Source organism: Emydura macquarii, unplaced genomic scaffold (genome assembly GCF_026122565.2).
Source record: "Emydura macquarii macquarii isolate MOO-44397 ecotype Brisbane River unplaced genomic scaffold, CSIRO-AGI_Emac_v2 contig_1477, whole genome shotgun sequence".
Lineage (NCBI taxonomy): Eukaryota > Metazoa > Chordata > Testudines > Chelidae > Emydura > Emydura macquarii.
Window position 1 is genome coordinate 13746911 of NW_027131614.1, and position 25935 is coordinate 13772845.

Consider the following 25935-nt stretch of genomic DNA (forward strand, 5'->3'; position numbering starts at 1 on the left):
TCTTAAAAAATGTTTTTAGGGCATAATGGTTACATAAAAAACTTCATTTAGAAACTGGTCCAAAGTTATAATAATCCAAGCCCCAATTCTTCTCCCACTGATGTAAATAGCAAAATTATCAATGATTTCAGTGGAAAAAGGATTGGTTCCCTAGTTATTTGAACTTCTCCTCGTGGAAAGAAATCAGTCTCTTGACTATACTAAGAGTAAAGGGCAGATCCTGTAAACCTTATTCATGGATAAATTTCTTTAGTTCTTTTGTTGAGACTACTCATAGGTGTAGAGGTTGCAAGATTAATTCCAGAGGGCCAGGTGTTCAAAGTAACTCAACACTAAATCTGTTTGAAAATTTTCCAACTGAATGTTTTTCCATCAGAAAATGCTGTTTCGTCAAAATCAAAACCTTCCACAGGACATGTCAATCATGAAAAAATTTCAATTCATTCCCACATTTTCAGAATGGAATGTTTCAAGTTTTCATTTTGAAATGTATTGTATATTATAAAACAAAAAACAAAAAATAAAGTCAATATCCAAACAATTCATTTTGATTTTATCAAAACTAAATGCAGGAGATTTCAAAATTTGAAATTTTTGGAACACAAACAATTTTCAAAACCATGGAATTTCTTGTGACAGAAATTCCAGTTTTCACACAGCACCAGCTCCCAGTGAGAGAAACAGGAACTGCTGCATGTCATGATAAATCTGGTTGATAATGTGCACAGTACTCAGGGATTGATATCGTGAAGTAAATCAAGAATGAAGTATTTTTTGCATATTGAGCTCTTTGGAAAAGAAATGACTTGTTATGTACAAAACACTACAATAAATTATTTAGTTAAACTTTGACCTTGGTTTGAGGATCTACATTTTGACCTTGGTAGCAAAATTTTGAATAATGATGTATTTGCTTAGAACAGTGAGAGACAACGAGATTAATTAGTAGTGAGAGATTTCACTGTGGGCAGGGAATCTAAAAGGAATTTGGCTCCAAATGTGAATTTCTCTTCCAAAATAGCCTGCTTCAGGAGCATTTACTGTTGTTTTCTGAATTACCTAGTGAAGCCTTTCTCTAGCAGCTAGCTTACATAAAGGAAGCTATGGCTGTGCAGAAAAGTCTGAACCTGCCTATCTAGGACAATCAAGTTTGAATTGCCTGCTTTAAGAGCCAAAGCCAGTACCAACCTATGCCATTTTCACTCAGCTACATATTTCAGCCAGCATCCATACAACTTGTTGTGTGTGCAGCTTGTGTCTGATGTCATTTGTTTTCTTTGAAGTGCAAATTTAAAGGAGGAGGCAGATGCTAGTTTGTGTTCCAGTGCAGAGGAAATGCATTCATTCTCCTGTCACGTGGAGACCTTACTTTTGTTCTTGATTTTTGTTGTTGTTGTTGCTTTGTTAATATAAAATAAAGGCTGTTCTGACTGAAATTATACAGTTGCTTTTGATTTATGAAAAAATGTAACAAACATAAAAGAGGGATAGGAGATCTAGAAAAGTTATAGTTTATTTCAGGCCCTCTTTATGAAATCTGGACTTACAAAATGCAAATCTATATTTTATTCATTTTTAAAACTGGCAAATTGGTGAACATTTTGAATAAAAAGGAAATGGGTATCTCAGTAACGTCAGTCATCAGTATGATGGGGCAAAATAAATGAATTTTTAAAGTGAGGAAAGACACTCAGGGAGGAGCGGCTGGGCCCAAAACTGGGATTTTGAAAGTTTGAGTTTTGAGTTTGAAAGACTTTTTGCTGGATGTAAATAAATTAGACCCCAGAAAGAGGAATTTTTTGGCTATCTAGTCTGTGTGGACTTTTTAAGGGAGAACAAGTTAAGAAGTGGAGGTGGGGCTACTGCAGAGCCACAATTTGGTTGGAAGGGAGAGCTACGGGGCAGGTGTGCCCTTTGACAGGCTGGTTAAAAAATACTTTTTAACCCTTATCACAAAAGCTCCCAAGCACTTTTAAAGTATAAGCCTTATCTTGCAGCCCTTTCTCAAGTGAGTAGACCCATCAAAGTCAATGGGACTGTTTGCATAAATAAAGGTTACATAATCAGGCCCATTGGCATTCACATGGCTGTGTGGGGGAAGGCAGCAGATCAGTCACAGCACAGAGTGAGATAGGATATGTAGGCCATTGAAAATATACCAAATCCCCTCTCTTACACAAAGTGCCACAGGATCCTTAATGTCCATGTGTCTAATCAATTCCATTCTGAAGAAGAGCTCTATGTAAACGCGAAAGCTTGTCACTCTCACTAACAGAAGCAGGTCCAACAAAAGATATGACCTCACCCACCTTGTGTCTGGGACTGACATGGCAACAACACCACTGCATAATCAAGACAGTAACAGATACAAAGAAATATGCAGTATATTTTGCTTCTGGCTTAGTTGCCATATGGAAGATTTGTAGGGCCATATTCTCTGCTGCTGTAAATCAGCATATCGCCAATGATGTCAGTGGAGCTACACCAGTTTACATCAGCAGAGGAACTGATTGATAGTTTTTTAAATTATTTTGTATATTTTCACTATATAATAAGTCTTTACAATCAGTACCTCGTTCCATGTCTGTCTTAATCTGCTCTTCCAAATCTTCAGGAGACATGCAGAACTCATGCTCTTCTCCTTCTGGTGGTTTGGGTTTACACTTCCCACAGCAGCAATTGAAACAGCAGCACAAGCAGCAGCAAAAGTAGCAGCCTGTCAAGAGGCCACAAACTGCAAACAGGGCCTAGATTAAATGGGGGAGAAACCCCTATTACCACATGAACTTGCTTTAATTAGTGACAGTTTGTAACAGACATAAGGCACATAGTGTCAGATTTTCAAAAGAGCTCAGGGTTAGATTTGCAAGTGCTCCACACCCACAGTCAGAGCCAGATTGTCAAGAGTTTAGCTGCCATTCAAAAACCCAAATATGGGCCAGATTTCCAGAGCACTTGCCTCCCACCCTCTCTCGTTGTGACATTTATGGCCATCTTTTCAAGGGTTCCACACCCAACATGCCCCCAATATGCTGAGCTCTTGCAAATCTGGCCCCAGTTGTGAGTGCTGAGTGAGCCCTTCCAGAAACTGCAAACATAGTGCAAAACCCCCACCTCCCTTAAAATGACTCATTACAGCAGATCTCTGTGCAAATTCTTATTCACTGATAGATTACTGATAATAGCACGCGCATGAGAAGAGAGAAACAAAATAAGGAGTCCAAAGGCTGGAGAGGCAAAGATGAAACATTTAATTTTCCTTTCACACATACTGGGGTATATCAAGCGTGAATCCAGTGAAGTTACCCAGGTTTATAGAGGAGAATTAGGCCCAAATTGTGGAATAAATTCTTGGCTAGTGCACATCCCATGGCCTTCAGGGACAAATCTGCTTTAATCAAGGAGGCTCAATTTAGCCCTTAGATTATAGTTAAAAGGCCACTGTCGTGAATGATTTATTTAACACATGCAGCTTAACTCAGAAAAAGTGCTCTCACTAATAGTTTAATGTATTCAAAATAAATACATTGCTTGATAATAATGATGAATAATATAACAATCTCCCTTCCAAACTCCGCCCCCCCAACAGAACCCATCACAGGATTGTGGCACGTGTAAGGATAGGTATCAGATTAAGAGTGTGTAAGTGACTATGTAAATTAAATGATGTAATCTTAGCATGGGTTCAGTTAGGTCCCATTTGAAGTCAGTGAAATGATTCATGTGTTTAAAGTTAGCCACCTGGGCAAGTGTTGAGGCTTACGGCCAATGGTTATACCTGTACCTGGTTAAGCCCACAAACTCATCCAGACTTTTTCAAAAGACTTGCCAGAGTTATGCTGAGTTTTAGTTATTTCAAAATGCTGTTCCTTCTCTCATGGCAAATTTAACTTCTGTACTGGTTTAACTATTTGGGTGAGGGTGTGACTTTTTACTGAAATAGATAAACTGGTACACACTCCCTGAGTATGGATGCCATTATATCCATATAAAGATTCCTGATAATGATATAGATTATTTCCCTAAATTTATGGGGATAAGGTATGCCAGTATAAGCATCTTCATACTAGTATAATTGTGTCTACACTAAGGAATTGTACAGCTTTAGCTGTACTGATTTCAATCTGATGTCGTTAAAGTGGCACAAACATTGTGTGTAGGCAGCCCTTAGGGAAGAAAAAAAGGAATTATAAAATATTAGTTAACGCTCCTTTTTATGTAAAATGGCCCCACTACTCCAGCACAGTTAAGTCTGCAGAGAAATCTGGACTTAACTCAACAGTCATTTTTGCTTTGCACTTCACCTTTAATTTTCATTCATTACATTCAATGACTTGTGTCACAACCTTAGCATCTTCTGAGTATGTGTGAATGTGATGGGGTACACTGCCTGTCAGGGTCCTGGAAAGTATGGGAGGAGGGTAGCTGGAAAGAACTGTGGCCCTCTACTCTGTTTTTCTGTTGGTTTTACAGGAGTATGAATCAGATGCCACTGGGACTCAAATACTATGGTGATGAGTAGCAGTGTAAGGCCCTGAGACAGACTCATTCACCACAGGGCCCTGCTTATGGGTATAATAGGTGGAAGAGGAAAGGTACAGCTAGGCATGTGGGGAGATGGCTGTACTCAACCTGAGAGAAGCCTTTGTTGACCTGCTTATACTCTGGAAACGGGGAAACATTGTTTGGTTTAGTGGTGATGGAGAAGCTATCCTGTAACAATTTGGAAGGAATGGTATATAAGCACCTCAGATTTTTGTTGTATGTTTTTCGTAGAAGATCTTGCAATATGCAATTTATATGCAATATGCAATGCACAGGCCTCCCATCTCTGTAACAAATCCATCCATACCTCCAGAACATAGCACATCCATCCAAAACAAATCCATCGATTGCTCTCCCTGCCCTCATACAGCCTCTAGGACTTCTCAGCTACTTCCTATGCTCTCCTCTTCTCTTCTTGTTGGTCAAGGCTCTGCTGCTGCTGTTGTTACTGTTCCTGTTCTCATACCCATATCCATTCCACATTCATATTCATGTAATCTGAGTCAAGGGAGGGGCTCATCTGATGCTGCTGCTAGAGGACTTGTAGCGTCTCTTCTCTCCGCTCTTAGCCAGTGACTCCCTATGCTCAGAGGTGGGGGCAAGGAGGCGGAGGTAGGAATAGCTGAGAGCAAAGAGAAGGAAGATTGACGCAACAGGTAGCAGTAGTAGAAGCAACCAATAGTGAAGGAAGTCCAGGATGCAGCAGGAATCAGCAGCCCACACCCAGTGTAAATTTGCTGCCAGAGAAATAGGGACCAATTGCAAAGTCTTGGGAGTTCAGAGTGGAGATGTGGTCCAGGCCCATCTTCAGTTTTTCCTGGTGTAGATACAAATTTTGCCAATATGATTTAGCTGCTCAGTTTTGAAAATCTGGTCCATTAATTTGTATTTGAGCAGCTTCTATTCCCACTTGAAGTAGTCTATAAAGTATGCTTTCCCAGACGCATGGAACTGCCTTGTATTGGCCACTGTTGGAGACAGGATACTGAGCTAGATGGATCATTCATCTGATCCAGGATGACGATTCCCATGTTCCTACATAAGTTCTGTCATTTCTCCTCTCATCACAGTGTATTTGGTTCACACAAAGATAATTTTTCTATTTATTCCAATGGACTCTTTGCTGCCCCAAGATTTTGTTGCTGGAAATAGCAGTAAGAATAACATCCAAAGTGTGGGATTTTCCACATTTGTGACATCATAGGCTTGTTACATTCACTGACACACAGTGTGAAATGCTAGGGTTTGTAATATATACAGAAATATCACAGGATTACAATTACATAATAAACCAAATGAGCAGAGCTCTTACGTCATCAGAACTCCCAAGATGGGTTTTTCCTTGTTCAACTTGCTGATGTATCATGCTCTCCCTTTCTTGCTCTCTTCCTCCACTCCGCAGTTCTCACCTCTTCTTCCACTTCCTTTCATCTGCCCCCTCACAGTGTACCCAAAGTGCATGTATATTACACCATAATCACACATTGTGTTATGTATTATTATTGCTTACATATGCTGTGTGCTATATATAGCAAAGAACATGGCTAAATTTGTACGGTAACTTATTAGCTGGTTGTCACACAAGTAGGACTTCTCATTTTTGAGCAATGAGTCATTTTTATTTAGTCATTACTGAAAAGAAAATCAAAATTAACCTGGAGCTCCAATTTCAAATATAATTATGCCTCCAAGTGTTACAATACATGCAGTGTATTTAATTATTTAGTAAATTAAAGGAAAAAAGGAAAAAATCCTTCATTAGCACTTCTCTGGAGAGGTGCTTAATTATATTTTTGCCAGTTTTTAATCATTCAAGACATGCAATTGTTTAATGAAGCTGCTATGATTTAAGGCCCTGATCCTCAAACTTGTTCTGCATGGGAAGACCCCTGTTCCCATGAAGTGCCCATGGACTCACATGGGACCCTTTGAAGGATCAGGGCCAGACTAGGTTAGAAGACTGCATGATTTCATAGCTTGCTCAGTGTATTTTTAAAAAGAGAACAGAACATTTTTTTTACCCACTCACCTTTGCCCACCAGCTTGAAAGCATGAAGTATGTGTTAACATTTTCTTCACCAAATTGTTCCGCCACATACAGCCCTAATGATCCATACTCATCATATATGTTTCTCTTGGACAGGTCAGTCAGTATCGCATGAGCATTATTGATCTCTTTAAATTTTTCAGCAGCCTCTGGATTGTCAGGATTCTTGTCGGGATGAAATTTCAGAGCCAATTTTCTTAAACATGAAAGAAACAGAAGGAAAAGCATTTTTGCAAAATATATTTACAAAATATTTTGGTTGATGCATTTTTGTTCTGAGCAAAAAGTCTGGCCTGAGTCTTGTTAATTACAGCTTTACTGTAGCATGAGTTAAATGAGAAGATGCCAGTGTGAAGCTCTATTGTAACTGATAATGGCTAATGATACAAAGATAACAGAAAAAGGTGGGTTTCTAAGATTTGAAAGTGGGCAGCAAGATGAGTAGGAGAGCTTTTGAAAGAAAAATGATAAATATTCTCGTAAAAAGGGATAAATATTAAATAAACATACCTTCCTATATAGGACTAATTAACATGGCTGTATTGATATTTGTACATGTGGAGTAATTTTACCCTTAGGGCAAAATGCAGGTCCCATTGCAGTCAATGGCAAAAGTCACATTGCATTAAATAGGGCCAGGATGTCACCTTTAAAATACACCTTACGCTTAATTCATAATGACAAGGGCATCTTACCCCTCAAACTTTCTGACTTTCCATCTGAGAAAAAGGGGCATAATTTTTCTTTAACTGTAGAGATTACAAGCCCAGTCTTGCTTCCACTGAAATCAGAGGAAGTTTTGTAAGGCCCTTAAATATCGCTCTAATGAGAGAGAAAAGAAGGCTTCCCTTAATATAGCACTGCTGTAGTTAAGGCTGACTCTGTATTTTTATTATATTTAATATATGTTAGGCATTGATACCTTGTCAGTTACAAAACCCTTTAGGCAGAAAATTGATACATGCTAAAACCACAGAATCTTATTCTTCTTTCCAAAAATTATTTTAGTTAGTCAGCTTTAAAGCAAATGTACAATTTGTTTACTTCCTCAAAATTACCTTCCTTAAAGGACGGGAAATCACAGAATCAGAAGATTAGGAATGGAAAGGACCTCAGGAGGTCATCTACTCCAACCCCCTGAATTAAAGCAGGACCAACCCCAACTAAATCAATCCTGCCAGGGCTTTGTCAATCCAGGCTTTGTCAATCCGGGCCTTAAAAACCACTAAGGATGGAGATTCCACCACCTCACTAGGTGCTTAACCCATTCCAGTGCTTCACCACCCTCCTAGTGAAAAACTTTTTCCTAATATCCAACCTAGACCTCCCCCACTGCAACTTGAGGCTCCTTGTTCTGTCATCTGCCACCAATGAGAACAGCCTAGCTTCATCCTCCCTGGAACCCCGTTTCAGTTAGTTGAAGGCCGCTATCAAATCACCCCTCTCTCTTCTCTTCTGCAGACTAAATAAGCCCAGTTCCCTCAGTCTCTTCTCATAAGTCATGTGCTCAAGTCCCCTAATCATTTGTGTTGCCCTCTGCTGGATTCTCTCCAATTTGTCCACATCCTTCCTATAATGGGGGATCAAAACTGGAAACAATACTCCTCACCAATGCCAAACAGAGAGGAATAATCACTTCCTTCAATCTGCTGGCAATGCTCCTACTAATGCAGCCCAATATGTCACTAGCTTTCTTGGCAACAAGGGCACACTTTTGACTCCTATCCAGCTTCTTGTCCACTGGAACCCGCAGGTCCTTTTCTGCAGAACTGCTGCCTAGCCAGTTGGTCCCCAGTCTGCAACAGTGCATAGGATTCTTTCATCCTAAGTGCAGGACTCTGCACTTGTCCTTGTTGAACCTTATCAGATTTCTTTTTGCCCAATCCTCCAATTTGTCTAGGTCATTCTGTATTCTATCCCTACTCTTCAGCATATCTACCACTCCCCCTAACTTAGTGTTATCCCCAAACTTGCTGCGGGTGGAATCCATCCTATCCTCCAGATCATTAATGAATATGTTGAACAAAATCAGCCCAGGGACCGACCGCTGAGGCACTTCGCTTGATACTGGCTGCCAACCAGACATCAAGCCCATTGAACCCGGTAATCTAGCCAGCTTTCTATCTACCTTTCATCCATTCGTCCATTCATCCAACCCATACTTCTTTAACTTGCTGATAAGAATACTGTGGGAGACCATATCAAAAGCTTTGCTAAAGTCAAGGTATATCATGTCCACCGCTTTCCCCACATCCATATAGCCAGTCATCTCATCATAGAAGGCAATCAGGTTGGTCAGGCATGACTTGCCTTTGGTGGATACATGCTGACTGTTCCCGATCACCTTCCTCTCCTCTAAGTGCTTCAAAATGGATTCCTTGAGGACCTGCTCCATTTTTCCAGGGACTGAGGTGAGGCTGACTGATCTGTAGTTCCGTGGATCCTCCTTCTTCCCTTTTTTAAAGATGGGCACTATATTTGCCTTTTTCCAATTGTCTGGAACCTCCCCCGATCGCCACGAGTTTTCAAAGATAATGGCCACTGGCTCTGCAATCACATCAGCCAACTCCCTCAGCACCCTATATCCTGTATGACAACTTTGGATGATCTCATGGATCAATAGATACTTCAAGGTATTATATACAGTATCTAGATTTTCAGAAACCCAAACAATGGTAAAGTAAAATAAAGTCAGGAGCTCCAATAGAATGGCAGCATACTTCTGAAATATAGAATGGAAATATAACAGTGGTTTAGAATAGATTCAGTTTCAAAGGCCCTTTTGCCAATCTCCAGGCAAAAGCAATCTTTGGACCTGATTTACCATTGCCTATATCACATGCACCATTGGAAAGTGAGTATAAAATGCTGTTTGGATCAGGTAGCATTTTGCTACTTTGCTCTGATGTAAACGAGTACAAAAGATGTAGAGCAATTGTGAATTGGGCCCTTTTAAAATAATGAAATTGCAGGAGGTTGGTCTTTAGACTGGACTGATTTCATCTGATGTTTTGGAAAAAAAACCCAACTCTTTTTGAAACCTTCGATCCATTTACAAACCGCTGTCAAGTAGCTACTGATCCAAATCTTCAGCTATTTCTTTTCATATATGCTTATACACAGTGCTAAACTTTCCTTATTCCCTTGAAATGGACTTAATACTGTTACTATGAACTCATGGCAAATGCAGAGTAAGTCTTGAGACAGTGTCTGATGTCAATACCACATGCAATTAGATAAGTGCAAGTACTGGATACCATGTTACTATGTCTAGAAGATGGTACATTCATAAAAACGAAAACACTAACCTGGCTAGTATATGGTAGACGTGGTAATAGGGTAACTGCAGCGTTTACAGCTACAGGCGCACACACTGGGTCAGATTCTGATCTCATTTCCACCAATGAGAAATTCTGGAGAAATTCCATTGACTACAGTGGTAGCGTAGGGCTCAGATATTTTTACAGTTAGTGTTATCCCCAAACTTGCTGAGGGTGCAATCCATCCTATCCTCCAGATCATTAATGAATATATTGAACAAAATCAGCCCAGGGACAAACCTCTGGGGCACTTCGCTTGATACTGGCTGCCAACTAGACATCGAGCCCATTGAACCCGGTGATCTAGCCAGCTTTCTATCTACCTTTCATCCATTTCATCCATTTTTACATTTTTACTGTAGAATTGGCTAGAACCTTTTCCAGACCTCTCACAGAAGATGCATGCACATGTAATTTTCTATATGTTTCTAACTATTCCTTTTAAGTTCCTATATTGTTCCTGTTATTGTATCTGTTACCAGGATCTGAATGCAAAAAAAAGTAAAAAACTCAATTTTCCTTCAGACTAAAATTAGGTCAACGATATAAGGCTTTCTACAGGAAGTACCCTTTACAACCTTCTAGTCTACCAGCTGCATTAGCAAAGAGCTGAGCTAACTTCCTCTCTTTGTTTATTCAGCGTTGTTGTAGCTGTGTTGGTCCCAGGATATTGGAAAGACAAGGTGAGTGAGGTAATATCTGTTATGGGACCAACTTCTGTTGGTGAGAGAGACAAAGTTTCAAGGGCTGCACTAAAGAAAAGCTCTGTGCAAGCTTGAAAGATTGCCTCTCTCACCAACAGAAGTTGGTTCAATAAAAGATGCATAAAATATTTAAGCAAAGTATTTTCCTCTCACGTTGATGTCACTCTAACAGATACTGCAACCACATGCAGTATATTTGGGGGACCATATTGTATTAAGTTTATGAATGGTTTAATGTATCTCTGTAGGCCAAGGATTGTACACAACTGCAGCAGGGGAGGGTTACCACTGCTCCTCCAGGAGCTAAAAACAATGGGTGTGATTAAGGCTAGTTGCTGAAACTGTAAACAACTCTAGAGAATTACCACCTACTGGGCTAGTTTGCATATATTAGTTCAAGATGGGTGTTCCATAGACCAAAATTCAAAGGAGGGGCTTTGGGTATAAAAAGGCTATTTAAACTGACAAAGTGCCTTCTTTATGATTCAGAAAATGGACAGAACATTTTGTCCAAGGTGGGCCCCAACCTTTGCAGAAAGGTTGGAAGGACCTTGGCCTTACCTGGGCCCCGTAAGGCTGATGGGTGACCTCAGATAAGCGTTTAACATGTATATAGGAAGGTTTTTTTGGCGGGGGGGAGGGGAAGAGAGGGTTGTACATTTTCTCTTTAATGCTTTTGCCCTAAGGAGAAATGTATTTTGCTTTGTGACGGCTTGTTGGTAACTGGTATACACTGATGTAGCCCCTGGAGAAATCTTAACCATAGGTGCTGAACAGACTTGCTGGGGAAAAGATCACAGTGAGTTTCAGAGGAACTGCAAGCCTAAACCCCCATCCGGGAGGGAGAGAGACATGGGTCTTTGCCTGAAAGAAGTGATTGCTAGAAGCCTGGAAACTTTAAGTGGATGACCTCAAAGAAGACCCCTCTCAAAGGTGCAGTTAACTTTGTGACTTCCAAGAGTTGCACTTCTAAAAATTCACAAGAGCTGGTTATATTTTGAAGGTACCGCAGTTTCTGAGATGCTACAGAGATTTTATGGAATTGATGAGGGAAGAAGTGAGACCTGCAGAGAACTCTCCCCATGCCCAGATCATACTGCTGCAGAGCTCACGCTCAGGCCCACACAAGACACAACAGAGTACTGATATCAAAGTTCCTATATATATATATAGCCTTTGACTAGATAACTGGGTCCCCTTCATGACTCAAGTAAGGTGGTTTCAGAGACAATATTTTTGTTTTGCTCATGTTTATATCTGCTTTGTATTTCGGAAGACTGTGCTCCCTTTTGAGGGACTGACACAAGAAGTTTCTTTAGTAACGATGGGAGGTGCCCTCTAGTGGCAATAAAAGTGACTTATCTCTTGCTAAATTACATGGTTCTAATCTACAAACCAAGTTCAGCAAGGCTGGTGCAGGGAGTTGTAAAATACACTACCATGGGGTCCCATGAGCTTGGAAATCCCAGTGCACCTAGGGGGACCAGATAGCAAGTGTGAAAAATCAGGACTTTTTTTTCAGGGGGGTGGTATAGTTGCCTATATAAAACAAAGCCCCTAATATAGGGATGGTCCCGATAATATTGGGATGTCTGGTCACCCTAACTATGACAAAGGAGAGATGTACTCATTAGAATGCAAGCAGTGCTCCTCCCTCAGTTTACACTGAGGCTGGAATGCAGCTTTATTTTCCACAGGAGCAGCACTGGAAAGTCACCGTCAGGAGAAAATGCAGTCAATTTCCACTGGCCAACCATGGGCAGCAGAATAAGTGGCTTGGGGAAGCTAAGCCTCCACAAACAGCTGCTGCCTGGAAGTTCCCACTCCACCTCTCCACCACACCCATGCTCCACTCCCGCTCTGCCCCTGGCCCTGCTTCGACTTGGCTTCCTCCTCCGAGACGCCCCCACCTGCTGCTCGCACCTCTTCGCCCCCTCCCCTGAAGCCCCTCAGCACCCACCATTTATGCCTCTTCACCTTCTCCCCCAAGAGGTGCGAGCGACGGCAGGAAGGGGCCTCAGGGAAAGGGGCGAAGAGGCATGAGCGGCAGGTGGGAAGGGGCTAACAGGTTCGATTGACAGGCGGGGTCATCTCAGGGAGGGGGCCAAGCAGGAGTGGGCCTGGGGCAGAGCATGGGTGGGGCCTCAGGGAACAGGGCAGAGCAGGAGGCAGGATCATGATGTGAGCACCGGTGGCCCCCTGCCCAGCCTCCCGAAAGGCAGGAGTCATGTGCCACCCATGTGGCCAACCCTTGTTCTTGAGTACAGCTGCTGGTCTGGAGGCACTCTGCCACCTTTTATACTGGTATAAACCCATGAACACACTTCTACTGGCATTTATACCAGGGGGGAATTTAGTCTTATATCTTTAACTTAATAATATCTCCTTTTGCATGCCTTAAATGTATTTTTTAAATCATGCCTATAATATCAGGAATGTCTCATGTTTAATGGTATTTAGTACACCATGCATTCTGTATTTAAACATGGTACTAAATAATATTAAACATGAAATATGCAGACTGAATAAACAGGCTGACTTTACATGTCTAATGACATTCCATGGTGCTAAGAACTTAGGTTGCTTATGGGAGCTGCTCTTTTTTGTTAGGTGGGGGGAAAAAAGCCCAGGCTATTAACATTAATACTGGTTGAGGTATTTCTTGGAAATTGATGGCTGGTTGGAAGGATAACACTAAATACTTAATTGGCTTCCATGCTTTTTACATCTCTAATATATCTATAGACATTTCCACCCTCCCTGTACTCCTTAAGCAAAATTATACAAATTAAGGGTTTAGTCCTGGAGTCCTTATTTGTACAACATTTTTCCTGACTTCAAAGGGATGAAGGATTCTCCTTTCACCATCTTCCTCTGCCTTCCATATCAACACGATTTCAGTCATATTTTGATCTTGATTTAGATAAAATGTATTCATTGTAATTAATTTATTAATACCGAAGGATGGTCAAACAGCTACTATGCCTAAATGCTGGTAACTTATTTCCTATTCTAAGACAACTATTTACTTTGTAGTTCATCAGACATAAAACAGTCACATCACGTGGAACTTTCAAAAGACACATTCAAGCTGTATAAGAATAAAACTCAAAGCCTGTGGATAAACTACATTGCTCAAGATGGACCATGGCTTGGGATTCCTATAATGTACCCCTATTGCCTAGTGCTCAGGAGCTGTGAACAGGAAAGGATGGGTTTGCATTGAGAGCTGATGAGAAAATAATATTTATTTCCACAAAAATTTCAACTTTTCTACAAAACATTTTGGCTAAAAACTGAAATATTTAAATTCAAAATGGCATTGCAGTGCTCAGGCGATTTGTAGTCCTGGGTGCCCTATGCACCCATTCCCCACTATGGGCTGGGACTTCTGGCCAGACTACATCTCCCATGATGCATCTTGGCTAGATACTCTTGTGACACACCCTCTTCCCTCCCCCTAGAGAGCAGAAAGTGGTGCATCGTGGAACATGGATGTCTTCCAATGAGTCCATCCTTTAGAGGAGAACAGGAGCAAAAGGCACCAAGACTACAACTCATCTGAAGCAGAGCTGTGCCATTTTGAATCAAAATATTTTGGTTTTCGATATTATGTGGATATATTAAAATTTTCCACACTTACTGCAGTTCATTTTGCTTTGTGGAAAAATTTTGTATCAAAAGCAGTTTTGACCAGCCCTACTTTTATTGCTTTGTCATTTGAAATAGCTATGCACATGGAAGGTGTGATTGTGCTTGAGTGTCTGGCACCTGTGCTGCATAACAAGTCATTTTTGGATTAAACTGGTTGTCTTCCTTCAGTAGTTCAGCTGATTGCACAGTAGACTATAGGCTCAATTTATAGAGCAATGCTCAGGTTGCTGATTCAATTCCAGCTTAAAGGAACTGCTTGCTTTTGCTGAACATTTTTCTTTATGGCTTGCAAAATAGACATTTCCAAATGTCACTCAGTTAAGGAGACACTGGTCATTTGAAATACATTCGAGTTAAAACAAGATTTACAGGTACTTTCATCTACCATACCTGCCTCTAGGTATGTACCTGGGCCGCTTTATCTGATATGTAGTCAGACTTGCTTTTTCTTTCACTCATGCATTGAATCCAGCCATCCATCTATTGAACTTAGAGTTTGGATGGCCACTCATCACCCTAGTATTGGAGTGCCTTCCACATCAGATGTGTGGGAAGAAGGAAACTTTTTTGGTAATTGATTCAACCTAATTGTTCAGGCTTGGTGGCTTGACTGCACTGTTGTTGCATGATGTTATTTTTAAAATTCTATCAATGTGTATACATGGTTGTGTGTTTCAATCAATTGATCCCATTTTGTATCTTTTTTATTACTGTGCTCATCATTAATCGATGAGTGTATCCACTTTTTAAAGTGCACACACGACACTCATCCAGTCAAGGATTCAGGAAAACAACACATGACAAGCTGTCACAACGTGTATCCAATTAAAAGTTAAAGAATGACATGTGTAAATTTTTTTCTTAAAGTTGTGAATTATCCCCCCAAAAAATAAAGCATCCACTTTTATTGTAAAAATATTGAACAAAAGTTGTCATACAACAGAAAAATTTCCTCTAAACCCAAAATGTTTCATGACAATTTTTGTCTTTTTTGTCTTTTTGTTTATCTGAGGCTTTTGTTATCTGTTTGTCTGGAAGATTGATATGGCATGGTTCTTTTGGTGCCTATCTCTAAAAAAAAAAAGCAATTCTTTGCAAAAGAAAGGGAAATGATAAAGGATAGCATTCTAGGTCTATCACTGTAGTGCTCATTGGAGCGAGGGGTAACTTTTGGCTTCCTTTCCAAATGCACAGAAGGTAAAACAACAGTCCAGTAGAGGCTGAATTTTACTCCTTCACAGCTGTAACCTGTGAATATAGGTTGGAAGCCCAAGGAAGAATGGGGGTAACCTTACATCCTTTAATTAACCTGTACAGAAAGATAGGAAGGGTTATAATCTGGGCTTTATTACTTATATGGTAGTTACTGAAGGACCAGAATCTACAAATATTGAAAAACTTGGTGGCCCCTGTCCAAGATCTTAGTGGGAATTCCCACGTCACCATGGGTATGAATGGGCATTGGGATTAATATATCCTCTCAATCCTAACTATAGGTCAGGATAGAATTACATTGGCAGGACCATGTGCAGAAGCTTTCCCTGTGCTGTAACTGTCCCGTAGATAATCAGAAAATATCAATATTCAGGACTATCAAGCTGGCTCCTTTCACCAATATTACATTTCTTCACAATTTAAAAGAAAACACTCTGGAAAATAAGGTAACCATTAATCACAAGTGACTTCATTGCCAATATGGAAGCCAATTCTCAATGTCTGTTTTAAAGGAACCATCCCATGATTTGTTTTAAAAAACTATTTGTTTTAGGATCTACCCTAGACCCCAGAAATACAAACAAGTTCTTTTTAATTAGAAATCTTGCTCTTTATTTCCCTGGTAAATTAGCTGACGCTAAATTGCAAAGAAAATCATGGAGCGGTATCTATGTCATGTTTATTAAAACTAAATTTTCCCCTAGGCGGTGTCATTATGGTGAGTACCAACTTAATTAATAATGGCAAGAAACTTACAATCAGGTATTGCTGGTTTTTTACACTGCACTGAAGACTAGTTCAGCAGCAGGTTTTTGGACTCATGAAACAAATTAGCATAAGATAAAAGTTTAATTAAAACAAATCTAAAAGCCTGACTCATCATTTTATCTCGTAAGTATTTACAATTATTCCATTAAATATGAATCCCTCTGACATTTCCACTTTATTCAGAAGCAGTCTCTGTTTTCCTGTAATTACTAATAAAGCACCGCTGTCAGTTTTACCATCCTTATTTATGTTCAGTGCAAAATAAAATCCACCTCATTTTGCATTCTTCCATGACAACTCTCCCCTTCTGGGACTAAAGAATGTTTCCTTTCCAGAAAGTTAAATGTAAAAGCAACAACAACATGAGGTTTGATATGCAAGTCATTTGATGACTTCTGGAGCCAAAATGTATTATGTCAAATGTATGTAATAAATTACATTAATCACATAAGCCGTTATGACATCAATGGGAGTACATGGGGTATAAGTCAGCCCTGAATTTGACCTCATAGGTCTGTTCACCCAGGGACTGTCAAAAGTCTAGCTTTCTTACTTTGAAAGCTGTGGACATTCTCCCCCGCAGTGAATATTTTGAAAGAGGAAAAATGGGGTAGAGACTTCATTCATGCACAGTGGCAACTTTATTTTGTTCAGCTGAAGACTACCACAGCTAAACCCTGATCTAGCAATTGACTCTGCATGTGTGCAGGTGTTTGCTCACATGGAGTTAATTGCAGGATCAGGCCCTGATTTGTATAAAATAAAGGAAGTGCAGCTAACTATATGGTGTGATTTCAGGTGGAGGCTGGTGTGGATGCTAATGGTGGAGGGTTGTGTGTGACTGCTTATAATGATGATGTTGGATCGGTGTGCAGGTGCATGCACTGGCACTGGGGTGTGAATGGACTCTGCAGGCATGCATGTGGTGTAGACATCTAGGAAGAACAGTGGAAACAGAAAGAGTGACAAGGGATGGGAAGAAATGACATGGGGGCCTCACTTCAAGTTTTTGGAGGCCCCTCTGAATAGCAAGAGTAAATGGGACTGTTAAGCATCACATGATAGGCCTGTGATAGGATATCAGCGTAAGGGAGATCCTGGCCAGGCATTACCAGTAAAATGGAGCCTGAGCAATGATGCAAGTGGATGTATTTCCTAACTTGTTTTTCAAATTCAATTATAGTGTTAATGTGAGTGACTAAAAGTTGAATACAAGTATGACGTGTTGACTAATATATGCTGGCTAGCATATATATCATACTAATATGTATTATCTGCACTGTATATATATATGTTAATCTGCATCAAGCACCAATATTATAAGTGTAACGGTGATATAGCTAAACTGCCGTATACTATAATCCTGTTCACTTATGCCAGAGGTCCCCAAACTATGAGGCCACAGTGGAACATTTGGGGGGGGCGCAGCATGGTCCAGGCCAGCCCTCATGGGGTTGGGGCGGGAGCGCCACCCAGTCCCACTCTGCTCCAGCTCTACCCCAGCCTCAGCCCTTGGTTGCGGCCCCCGGCTGTGGCGCCCGGCCCCAGCTGTGGCCCCCAGCTGCAGCCCCACTCCCAGCCTTGGCCCCCTGGCCCTGACCGCAGCCCCCCGACCATGGCTCCTCTGCCTGCCCAGCTGGGGGAATGGCGAGTTGCAGACAGGGGTAAGGGGGGGCGTGGGGTAAAAAGTTTGGGGACCACTAACTTATGCTAAGTATCCCATAACTCCTTGCATTTGCTTCAGTAAGCTTTTGGCATAAGCTGATAGGAAACTTGTCAAAATCAAGATACATTCATTCTATGTCTGAGTACGAGCAAGGGAAATATCTTCATGGATCAGTAGCTTGAATGCTAGTATCCAACACAAAGATACGGAAAGAACCGAATGACAAGTTAGGGAACTGAAACGAACTGATGTGTTGGTGTCATGGGGTATATCTACCCTGTCCCCCTGTGGGACAGGTTGGGGAGTGTGGAGGCACCTCAACTGGAACTCATCTGACTGCCCTTGGACTCAGGACAGTATGGCTTAATGGCCAGAATCAATATGGCTGTCCTGGGGATCAGGGCCATGTGGCCCAATGGCCAGAGTAAAGGGGGCCACCACCAGGGGGGTGACGGCCGGGATAGGGGGACCCAGACCCTCTCTTCTCCACCGGGTCCTAGTCCACAGCTCTGGCAGTGGCAAGGTTGCTTACCACTGAGTCAGTGGGGAATCCGCCCACAACATGCTGACTCTTTCTGGGAGTCACAACTGTTTCTCCCCTACCTGGACTGCTTCCTATCCTGTCTCCTGGTTTTGTGGTCCACAGGTCATCGGGGCTTCCACGCTCCTCAGCATGCATAATACCCTGAGACTGTGACTTCGGTCAGTAGTCTGGATACTCCTAGGATCCTTCCTGGTTCTCCAGGTAAGAGCTGAAGCAACTCCTGGGCTGGAGCCTCCACCACGCATCCTTCCTCTTCGGCGGTCAGCCTAAAATGAGCTGGGCTGCTCCTTTTTAAACTGAGGCAGTAGTTGAAGCATGCCCAGCACGGTCTGGGGGGCAGGACTTCTGCTGCCCAAATTGTGAGATTAACCCTCTCATGGCCTGTGCAGGGTATGTCCACCCCGTCACTCACCCTCCCCCTTAAGAGGGACCCTGTCAGGTGGTCTGGCCTCCCTTCCTCTTCCCCTCCCCTCCATATTGGCATGAATCTTACCAGGATGATGCGACACATGGAAATCGTAAGGTTGGAGGGAGAGGTACCAATGTGTGATCTGGGGTTTCTCTCCTTCATACTATGTAACCATCTAAGGGGTGCATGATTGAAAATCAATTTGAAAGTGCTCCCAAGCAGGTAATAGCCCAGGGCATCGATGGCCCACTTCACAGCCAAGGCTTCTTTCTCTATTGTTGAATTATGTGTTTCCCTGGGGAACAACTTACGGCTCAAGTATAAAATGGGGTTGACCTGGGAGAGGACAGCCCCTAGCCCTACCTCCAAGGCATCAGTTTGGAGTATGAATTCTTTCTTGAAGTCTGGGTGAATGAGGATTGGCTCATAGACTAGTTGTTTCTTTGGAGTCTGGAATGCCTCTTCACACTTGTTGGACCACTGTACTCGCTGGGGTTGGGAACTCATAGTCAGATCAGACAGAGGTGCTGCAATCGTCATGAAGCCAGGCATGAAACACCTATAGTACACCTGGCTAGTCCAGGAATTGGTGCACCTGCCTCTTCGTTATCAGTACCAGGGTATCAAATAGGGCCTGTACCTTATTGATCAGGGTCTGTAACTTGCCTCCCCTGCCGTGTACCCAAGGTAATAATTTCTTCCTTTCCGAGGTGGCATTTTGCAGGGGTAGCCATAAGGCCAGTGTCTCAGAGAGCCTCAAACATCCTGGCAACATGATGGATGTGGTCTTCCCAACTGTCGCTGTAAAGTACAATGTCATCTATATACACCACCACATACTGGTTGTGAGGCTGCAACACCTTATTCATCAATCTCCAGAAGGTGGCAGCTGCCCTGTGCAGTCCAAAAGGCATTGTTTCAAACTGGAAGAGGCCATAGGGTGCAGGAAAGGAAGTCTTTGCTTGGGAGTTTGGCATCAGGGATATCTGCCAATAACCTTTCGTTAGATTGAGGGTTGACAGGAATTTGGCTGTCACCAACCATTGTAGGAGTTCTTCAATCCATGGCATTGGGTACGCGTCAAAGTGGAAGATGGCACTGACCTTGCGGAAGTTGATGCAAAAATTGGATGGCCCCAGTTTGTTTCAGGACCAAGACAATCGGGCTCTGCCATTCGCTTCATGATTCTTCTACTACCCCCATCTTGAGTATCACTTCCAATTCCTGGTGGACAGCTGCCCACAGCTTCTGAAGGAGGGGTCAGTGGTCATCTTTCACACTCTGAGTTGGGGGCATTGCAATATGGTGGCTTATGATGGTGGTCCTCCCTGGATGCATTGATAGGATATCCAGAAAATACTTCATGAGTTGTTGCAATTGTTCCCACAATGCGGGACTGAGGCCTTCTCCCATTACAAATAGTTTTGGTTCCTGGGGTCCCCCTGCTAAAGGTCCTAGCTCAAGTTCTGAGGGTACGGGTGTGATGAACAGGGCCTCCCTGGTCTTCCAGGCCTTCAGCAAGTTCATGTGGTACATGCGTAGTTCTTTCCATTGGTTTGGCAACTGGATCTCATAGTCTACAAGTCCTACTCAACGGAACACCTCAAAGGTGCCCTGCCACTTAGCTAGGAGCTTCAACTCTGTGGAGGGTAGGACTCTATCTCCTGGTTCAAAGCTGCACACCTTAGTGCCCTTATTGTATTGTAGTTCTTGGGTTCACTGAGCTTGCATCAAGTGCTCCTGTGCGAAGGCTCCCAAAGCTCGGAGATGTTCCCGGAGTCCCCAGGACCTGCATCTCTTGAACCTCCCATTTCTCCTTGAGAAGGCCTAAGATGCCTTCTTATGGAAGGGTTGTCTTCCATAAAGGAGTTTGAAGGGAGAAAACCCCATGGAGGCTTCTGGAATCTCCCATACGGCAAACAGTAGGGCGGGTAGCAGAGAGTCCCAGTGCCAGGGATCATCCTCCACAAATTTGCACAACATTCACTTCAGTGTCCCATTGAAACATTCAATGAGCCCGTCTGTTTAGGAAGGGTACACTGAAGTCCTTAAGGTTCGAATATTCATGAGGCGGCATAACTTGACCATCAATCTGTAGGTCACGTTGGTGCCTTGGTTGGTCAGGATTTCCTTGGGTATCCCTACTCAAGCAAAAATCTTCACCAGCTCTGTTGCGATGTTCAGGACTGTAGCTGTGCTCAGAGGGACTGTCATGCGGGCTGGCTTGAGTGGGGGGGCATTTAGTATATTGTGTGACTTCAGTATGGCAGAATCATAATAATCCATGTGGGATATGCCATGTCAGGTACTGTTTGGAAGGTTATAATATGCTAAGTAAGATAATACTTATGTTCATGTGTAATATGTGAAATGGAAGTTATAGATGTATTTGAGATATCTGTGTTTCAAACTGTGCTGCCTGGGCAACACCCCAGATAGGATGGCCGCAGAACAATGGCCTGCATAATGGCCCATTAAGGCATTCCCAGGTGCAAGGGGCCCAGAGGGAGAAGCCAGCATCACCAATGAGTCACTAGAACCTGCTTATGTGACTCTGGACTCTGTTTTAGCTCCTGTAAGTTTCACAGGCCACATAGCCAAAAGACAGAGGGTATATAAGATCAAACCACAGGATCCATTTTGTCTATGATCCTGTCCAGCTGCAGACACACACCTACCTCTGGATCTATTCATCTTGCAACTGAACCGAAGGACTTAGACCCATCCAGGTACTGGATGTGTACCAGAGGGAACTACACAAGCCTGCAAATCCACATTTCTTCCAGAAACCTGATGTAAATGGACTTTTAATCATTTGTATATCTGTGATTTACTTTAACCCTTTAACATTTCTCTCATGGTTTATTTCTTTCTTTTTACAATAAACCTTTAGTTTAGATACTAAAGGATTCGCTGCCAGCGTGGTATTTTAGGTAAGATCCAAACTTACATTGATCTGGTGCTGTGGCTGACCCCTTGGGGTCAGAGGGAATCTTTTTAGCAAAGAGCAGAGAGTTTAAGTAACTGGTCTCTTTCCTGGACCTGGTGCTGATTTGGAGCCCGGAGCTGGAATGCAGTAAAGGGGGCTGTGGGCAATTGTGGACTGGCTTCGTGATAACCAGTGAGGGGAAATCAGAAGCAGTTCATGGCTGGTTGGGAAGCCGGGCTTCAGTGTCACCCACCAGTGATTGGGAGAATCTGCTCTCCTTTTGCAGCCTGCCCTGACCCTGGCATTATCAGTTGGCTACCCTAGGCACAGTCGTATAAAACAAGGTTATTTACCAGTAACTGTTGTTCTTCGAGATGTGTTGCTCATATCCATTCCAATATAGGTGTGTGCACGCCCCGTGCACAGATGCCCGGAACTTTTTTCCCTAGCAAGCCCCGCAGGGCCAGCTTAGGCGCCCCCTGGAGTGCCACGCTCATGTCGTGGTATAAAGGGCGCTGCTGGCCCCGCGGGTCCCCAGTCCCTTCTTTCTGCCTACTCCGACAGCGAGGATGGGGGTGGGTTTGGAATGGATATGAGCAACACATCTCGAAGAACAACAGTTACTGGTAAGTAACCTTGTTTTCTATCTTTGAGTGGTTGCTCATATGCATTCCAATATAGGTGATTAATTAGCCATACCTTGGAGGTGGGTAGGAGTTATCGGTAACCTGCTCTTGACAGCACGGCTCTGCCGAAACCCGCATCTTCTCTCACCTGCTCCACGATGGCGTAGTGCGACGTGAAAGTGTGAACCGACGACCAGGTCGCTGCTCTGCAGATGTCCTGTAGGGGCACTTGTTCCAGGAAAGCAGCGGATGAGGCCTGGGCTCTGGTTGAGTGCGCCTTCACAGCGCCCGGAAGGGGCACCCCTGCCTGCTCATAACAGGCTTTGATGCAGGCGGTAATCCAGTTGGAGATTTGCTGGGTGGAGACCGGTGAGCCTTTCATCCTGTCTGCCACTGCCACAAACAGTTGTGATGATTTCCGGAAGGGTTTGGTTCACTCAATGTAGTAGGCCAAGGCTCGTCTGACATCCAGCGAGTGCCCCCTCTGCTCCTCCTCCGAACCGTGTGATTTGGGAAAGAACACGGGAAGGAATATATCTTGATTACAGTGGAACTGAGACACCACCTTAGGTAGAAATGCTGGGTGGGGCCTCAGCTGAACCTTATCTTTATAGAAAACCATGTAGGGGGGCTCCGAGGTCAAAGCCCTTATCTCGGAGACTCTCCTAGCCGATGTAATGGCCACCAGGAAGGTTACCTTCCAAGATAGTAGGAGTAGGGAGCATGTGGCCATGGGCTCGAAGGGGTGTCTCATCAACATGGTAAGAAGTTGAGATCCCAGGGTGGTACCAGGTCCTGGACCTGAGGGAAGGTCCTCTCCACCCCCTTAAGGAACCTAACTGACATGGGGTGGGAAAATAGGGACTGCCCTTCCATTGGCTGGTGGAAGGTCGAATTGGCTGCCAGGTGCACCTTCAGGGAAGCCAGAGCTAGGCCCTGAAGCTTAAGGTGCAGCAGGTATTCCAAGATCGCCTGTATAGGCAAAAAACTTGGCGGTATATCCCTAGACTCTGCCCAACAGGAAAACCGCCGCCACTTAGCCGTGTCCGTAACCTGTGTGGACGATTTACTGCTACCCAGCAGAACCTGTTGGACTTGTAAGGAGCAGGATCTCTCTCCCTCCGTCAGCCACAGAGTCTCCATACCGTCAGGTGGAGGGAGTCCAGGTCCGGGTGCAGCAGGCACCCCTGGTCCTGGGAGATCAAGTCGTATCGCCTGGGTAGTGGAATCGGCTCGGTGATAGAGAGGTCGAGCAGCATGCTGTACCAATGCTGTCTCGGCCACGCTGGGGCTATCAGAATGATGTCCGCTCTGTCCCTTTTGATTTTGAGAAGGACTTGGGGCAGGAGCGGGATCGGGGGAAATGCATACATCAGACCCCCCGCACAGTCTATAAGGAATGCATTGGACAGGGAGCCCGGCTCGCGACCCCGGAGCGAGCAGAACCTCGGGCATTTCCTGTTCCAGGCCGATGCGAACAGGTCTAGCTGGGGAACACCCCACTCTTGGAAAATTGAAGTCACTATGTCCTGGTGCAGTGACCAGTCGTGGCGGGGTGAAAACGATTTGCTGAGGCGGTCCGCCTCGTCGTTCCTGACCCCAGGGAGGTGAGAGGCCGATAAATGAAATCGTGCCTCACAGCAAAGTCCCAGAGTCGAATAGCCTCCTGGCAAAGAGCCGAGGAGCACGCTCCCCCCAGCCTGTTCACATAAAACATGTCCGCCGTATTGTCCGTGAAGACCTGGACTACCCTGCCCTTCAGGAAGCTGAGGAAGGCCTTGCAGGCCAACCGGACTGCTCTGAGCTCGCGTACATTGATGTGCAGAGCTCTCTCCTCGGGTGACCATAGCCCTTGGGTGCCCCGGTTGCGACTGATGTGGGCTCCCCATCCTACATCGGATGCATCTGTGATGAGAGTCACTGACGGGGCCAAGTCTCTGAACGGGACTCCCTTCATCACTTCCCTTGGGTCCCTCCACCAATTGAGGGATGACAGCACCTGTGGGGGAACCATGACCACTCTAGTCAGAGAATGTCTGTTTGGCACATATACCGAGGCCAACCATGCCTGTAGAGGCCTAAGCCTGAGGCGAGCCAGCCTCACCACATACGTGGAAGCTGCCATATGTCCCAACAGCTGCAGACAGTGTCTGGCCGTCGTCGTGGGGGACCTGTGGAGATTGGATATAATGGCCGCCATTGCCTCGAACCGAGGCTGTGGGAGGAAGGCCCTGGCCTGTACAGCATCCAGTGTGGCCCCAATAAAATCTATACGCTGCACCGGGGTAAGTGTGGATTTCTGCTCGTTGATGAGCAGCCCCAGTCTGGTGCATGTTGCGCACATAAGCCGCAGCTGTTTCTTATGTGGGCCCTGGACTTGCCCCGGATCAGCCAGTTGTCCAGGTAGGGGAAAACCTGTATCCCACTGTGGCGCAGGTGGGCTACCACCACCGCCATACATTTTGTAAAGACCCGTGGTGCTGAGGAAAGACCAAAGGGCAGGGCCCGAAACTGGTAGTGGCGCTCCGCTACCCTGAATCTTAGGAACCTCCTATGGGCAGGTAATATAGAGATGTGAAAGTACACATCTTTTAGATCAAGGGCAGCGTACCAGTCCCCTGGATCTAGGACCGGAATGATGGAGGCGAGGGAGACCATGCGGAACCTGATGCATCTGATATACTTATTCAGACAGCGTAGATCTAAGATGGGCCTAAGCCCCCCCTTGGCCTTGGGGATCAGGAAATACCTTGAATAGAATCCCCTCCCCTCCTCAGTCACTGGGACTTCTTCCACCACCCCAAGCTCTAGAAGGGAATCAACCTCCTGCACCAGGAGCTGTTCGTGGGCAGGGTCCCCGAGGGGGAATATCCTAGGGGGGAATTCAGGGGTGGGGGGGGCCCGTAAGTTGGAGGGTATAGCCCTTGCAAATCACCTCCAGGACCCAACGGTCCGTAGTAATGGCTTCCCATTCTGCATAGAAAGTTCGAAGCCTTTCTGCAAATGGTCTATTAAGATCCAGGGGAAAAGGAAGAGTGCTACCCTTATGCACACCATCAAAAATGTTTATTGGAATTACCCCCTTTAGGAGGCCCTTGCTGGCCCCCAGCAGAAGACCCTTGCTGGCCTCCTCTGTTTGGCCCTCAGTAATGCTCCCGACCTCTCCTCGGTTGGGCGGGTCGGGGAGCCGGTCACAGTGGGGGGGGCGGCTGCCTCTGGGCTTGAGGCTGAGACTGCCGTCTCGAGGCCTGGGGGGTATACAGCCCTAGGGACTTCAAGGTAGCCCGCAAGTCTTTTAGGGCATGGAGTTTCTCGTCCGTCTTTTCCGAGAATAGGCCGGAGCCGTCAAAGGGGAGGTCCTGTATGGCCTGCTGAACCTCCTGTGACAGGCCTGATGCTTGGAGCCAGGAACAGCGGCGCACGACAACAGCTGTAGCCATAGCCCTGCTAGCTGTGTCCGCCGTGTCACTGGCTGACTGTAGGGCCGCGGTCGCCACAGCCTCTCCCT

General features: G+C 44.3%; 1 protein-coding gene across 1 annotated transcript in view; it reads right to left on the reverse strand.

Annotated features, from left to right (window-relative positions):
• Nucleotides 1-25935, reverse strand: part of DNAJC5B (DnaJ heat shock protein family (Hsp40) member C5 beta) — a 44449-nt gene that overhangs the window by 3380 nt on the left and 15134 nt on the right. The window contains exons 3-4 of the mRNA XM_067553852.1: nt 6575-6788; nt 2573-2747 (exon numbers count right to left, since the gene is read on the reverse strand). Of these exons, the coding sequence (XP_067409953.1) occupies nt 2573-2747; nt 6575-6788 (389 nt within the window). The remainder of the gene's footprint in view (nt 1-2572; nt 2748-6574; nt 6789-25935) is intronic.